Source organism: Eucyclogobius newberryi, unplaced genomic scaffold, assembly GCF_026437365.1.
Source record: "Eucyclogobius newberryi isolate DKJ021-1_F unplaced genomic scaffold, fEucNew1.0.hap1 SCAF_11, whole genome shotgun sequence".
Lineage (NCBI taxonomy): Eukaryota > Metazoa > Chordata > Actinopteri > Gobiiformes > Gobiidae > Eucyclogobius > Eucyclogobius newberryi.
In genome coordinates, this window is record NW_027315735.1 from 10,772,795 (window position 1) to 10,776,417 (window position 3,623).

General features: G+C 42.9%; 1 protein-coding gene across 1 annotated transcript in view; it reads right to left on the reverse strand.

Annotated features, from left to right (window-relative positions):
- Window positions 1-1,677: 1,677 nt before the first annotated feature.
- The window catches only part of LOC140349503 (thiosulfate sulfurtransferase/rhodanese-like domain-containing protein 2), a 14,303-nt gene continuing 12,357 nt past the window's right edge, over window positions 1,678-3,623 (reverse strand). Inside the window, exon 9 of the mRNA XM_072435864.1 lies at window positions 1,678-2,923. Within this exon, the coding sequence (XP_072291965.1) occupies window positions 2,718-2,923 (206 nt within the window). The 3' untranslated portion in view covers window positions 1,678-2,717. The remainder of the gene's footprint in view (window positions 2,924-3,623) is intronic.

Here is a 3,623-nt window from a genome sequence, read left to right on the forward strand (position 1 = left end):
ACTCCCGGGGCAGGTAATATGGCCTCATGCCAATAGCCAACAGTACAATGTCTTTGTTACACAGCTGCTCATTTACTGTGCAATGATCAGTTTTGCAGTAGCTCTCATTTACAAACACAGCCTCTCTCGTTCTGTCCGCACGCAGCAGATGAAGGTTGTCCAAAACAATGATCGAGTCCGGCATTTCCTGGGTTAACCACATCTCCGTGAAAAGCATGACGATTCTGTCCCTATAAACCCTCTGGGACCGCACGAGGCTCGCTAGTCCCGTCGTCCATGCTTTTCCAGGAGTTTGCGTCCCACTCACCGGCTCCTCTGTGTTTTCCGTAGAATGTCTGCCGGGATCTCGTGACGATGGCGGGGGAAAACAACGGCACTCAGGAGCTTCATTGGCTGCTCCTTTGTGTAAACCAGCGCCAACGTGGGGGGCTCGAAGCCAGCGCACATCACAAACGACGAAAACATGCAGTAATCCAGCCGAACAAAGTTGAATCACAGCGGGTCCAGCGTGTGCCCCGATCGTACAAGTAAAAGTACAAAAATACAATAAATAGAGCACAAAAAGTATGAAAGAGAGAGGGAGCGTTGCAACAGGCAGCCAGCGGACGCCAGCGCCGGAAGTAGGAGTTGGACTGGCGTCAGCAGGACCACCTCATCAACGCTTGGTAGACTTCTGCAGACGCCACTCTGCTGCCCCCTCACCAGTGAACATCCAGGGTAGGGACATTGAGAAAGTGGATTCATACAAGTACCTGGGTGTTCATCTGAACCACAAACTGGACTGGACTCATAACACAGGCGCACTGTACAGGAAGAGCCAGAGTCTGCTCTACCTCATCAGGAGGTAGAGTAGAGCCACAGACTCCATGGAAGAGGTGGGGGACAGAAGGGTTCTGGCTAAACTCACTGCAGGACACACCGTCCGCTCTGGAGAGCAGCTTCAGAGACAGACTGATCCACCCTTGCTGTGTGAAGGAGACGTTTCACAGGTCTTTCCTTCTGCTGCTGTCAGACTCTACAACAAACACTGTTAGCCCTGAACATGTGTCATTCATCTTCATACTCCCGTGCAATACTGTCATATTCATGTGCAATACTGTCATATTCGTGTGCAATACTGTGCCATAATGTCAATGTCCTGGTGCAATATTCTCTGTCCATATAACAGCTGTAAATTATTATTATTATCATTTTTATTAAGAGTTTTTCTACTCTTGTGTTTTTTTAAGTTATGTTTTTTTTATTATTATACTCCTGTGCCTAATTTGTGTTGCCACACTGGAATTTCTCCATTGTGGGACAAATAAAGGTTATCTTGTCTTATTATGAATGCTCAGAAAATCCCTGTTTTCACCTATCCCCTATCCCCGCCCACATCCCTGTACTTACTGTGAATATTTCCAAAATCAGAGTGACACATGTAGAGCCACTTTTAAGAAATAAAAACATGTGAATAACAATCTGCTGCTTGTTACGCTGAAATGTCACTATGAAGGTCTGCAGTTTTGAACAGGAAGTCAATGGACATGTTTCTATTACTAAGCTGTTTTAGATCAATATTGAAGTATATAATGAACAAAATGTAAAATGATGATTGACTTACTGTGTGTTATAGTTCAATACTAAGTAGCTGAGAGAAAGGCAGGGAGGACGGCGACTCCAAAGCAGGACAGTTTATTTCCCATCAGTACAGGACCCGGAGACATGAACACACAACCCAATGTGGTACAATTGTCCTTCTCTCATGTCTTTATAATACATGGAAGCATGACCACATCAACAAAGCACCTAGCTGGATCTGGGCATGAAAAATACTTCATCAGAGACCAGACCAGACCAGACTGGCATCAGATATAATTTTGAGCAAATTCAACTCTCCAAAGAGTAGGCCTAGAGTTTGACTCACTTCCAACATAATTGTATCAATATATAGGCAAGTAGTGATCAAAGTGTGACGTCCCCAAACTACTCTTTAACAGTACACTTTTTGGTTAGCTACTGTGAACGAGGGAAAAAGGTTAGCCACTAAAATACGATATGAAGAAAATTCATTTGTGTAAAATGTTCAGTGTTTATGTGACCAACAAGTCAACACTGCAGTTTCTTTGTCTGTGTACAACGTATTTGCTCTTGAGATCAGTTACTTCATGTTAGATACAAGCAGAGGGAGGTGCACAAAAATGGCGACGATTATATAAGTTATATTAAAAAAGGCTGTACCTGATTTTATCACTTAATAAAGTTAAATATATTCGTTCCAGCACAGATATATTGTAATAGCTCTTGGGGTCAAAATGAAACCACTGTGTGCAGTCTGTATCGAATGATAGAGCCTTTTATTCTCTGCAAGAAGGAAGTTAGCTGTTAGCATGCTAATGCCTGTTAGTCTTACCCTGATGTAAACTCTCTTGGTCCACCACACAGCGGGTCAAACCGAACAGCACGAACCTGACCAGATGATTATCTGAGTTTGTGATACGAATATCAGCAGAATTCCCCAGGCTAACCAGGTCATAATACATATGGACTGATAGTGAGACCAGATTGACAGTTTTCAATCTGCTGATTGAATATGATGTGTATTATCTGAGTCTTTTTCTATCATCTGCGGTTGAGGTCCAATTAAAACAGATAAATTACATTTGCACTCAATGCAAAATAATGAGGCATCCATTTCTACACTTCTTTCAAAAGTAAAGGCTGATCTTCAGATGGTTTCATACGTCCAGCGGGATCCTGGGACGGCCCGTGGTGCACTCACACTCCTCCCTGTGGTGGAGCGGTGGGTCTTTGCTCTGGCACGTGGGGCAGCAGGCGGTGTGTCCCTCATGTCTGCAGCCGAGACAGGAGAGCACCAGCTGGCGACACAGCACAGAGGAACACAGCTCGTAGTGGTCCCAGGGAGCGCCACAGTATCTGCAGTCTGAGGACACACGGACTTTGTGTCAGACATTGACTGAACACTTACAGGCAGAACTACTTATTTACATGTTTGGTTTTTTTGGTCAGTTTTCTCTCTCAAAATATAACCTTTCACATAACTGCACAAATAGTCTTATTTCATCTACTTCCATCCTTCTTTATCCATAGATCTCTTCACAAACAATCACCCCTAAACTAAAAAATCTGATTTTTTAAGCTTTTTCTACTATAACAGTAGTAGAATTCTTCAACACGTTGATGATATATGAAGAGACTGTCACAAAATGTCTTTTCAAAAAGTAAAATGTATATGAAAGGATGCATCTTAATAACATTTATTCATGGAATAACACCCAAAAGCTGAGTGCTTATGGATGTGCAAAAATGTCAAACAAACATCAGGTGGTCTTGGTGGATGAGGATTGTATTTCAGTCAAACTGAAAGGGTCAGAGGCACTCCTCCTCCTTTAACATGTGAATTGTGGCTCAGTATGTAATATTTATTTATTTGGCAGGGCAGAACACATTAATGAACATTTTTAGGGTCGTTTTGATCCTCGTCTTGTGTCACATCTGCTGCCATTGTCAATGTGGAATCAAAACTGAAATTGAGGTTAAAGTGTGTAACATGTCTGGGCACATGTAGGTCATAGGTGTTTAGCTTGCTGACCAATATTAGGTTCTACCACTGGGGGGCAGAG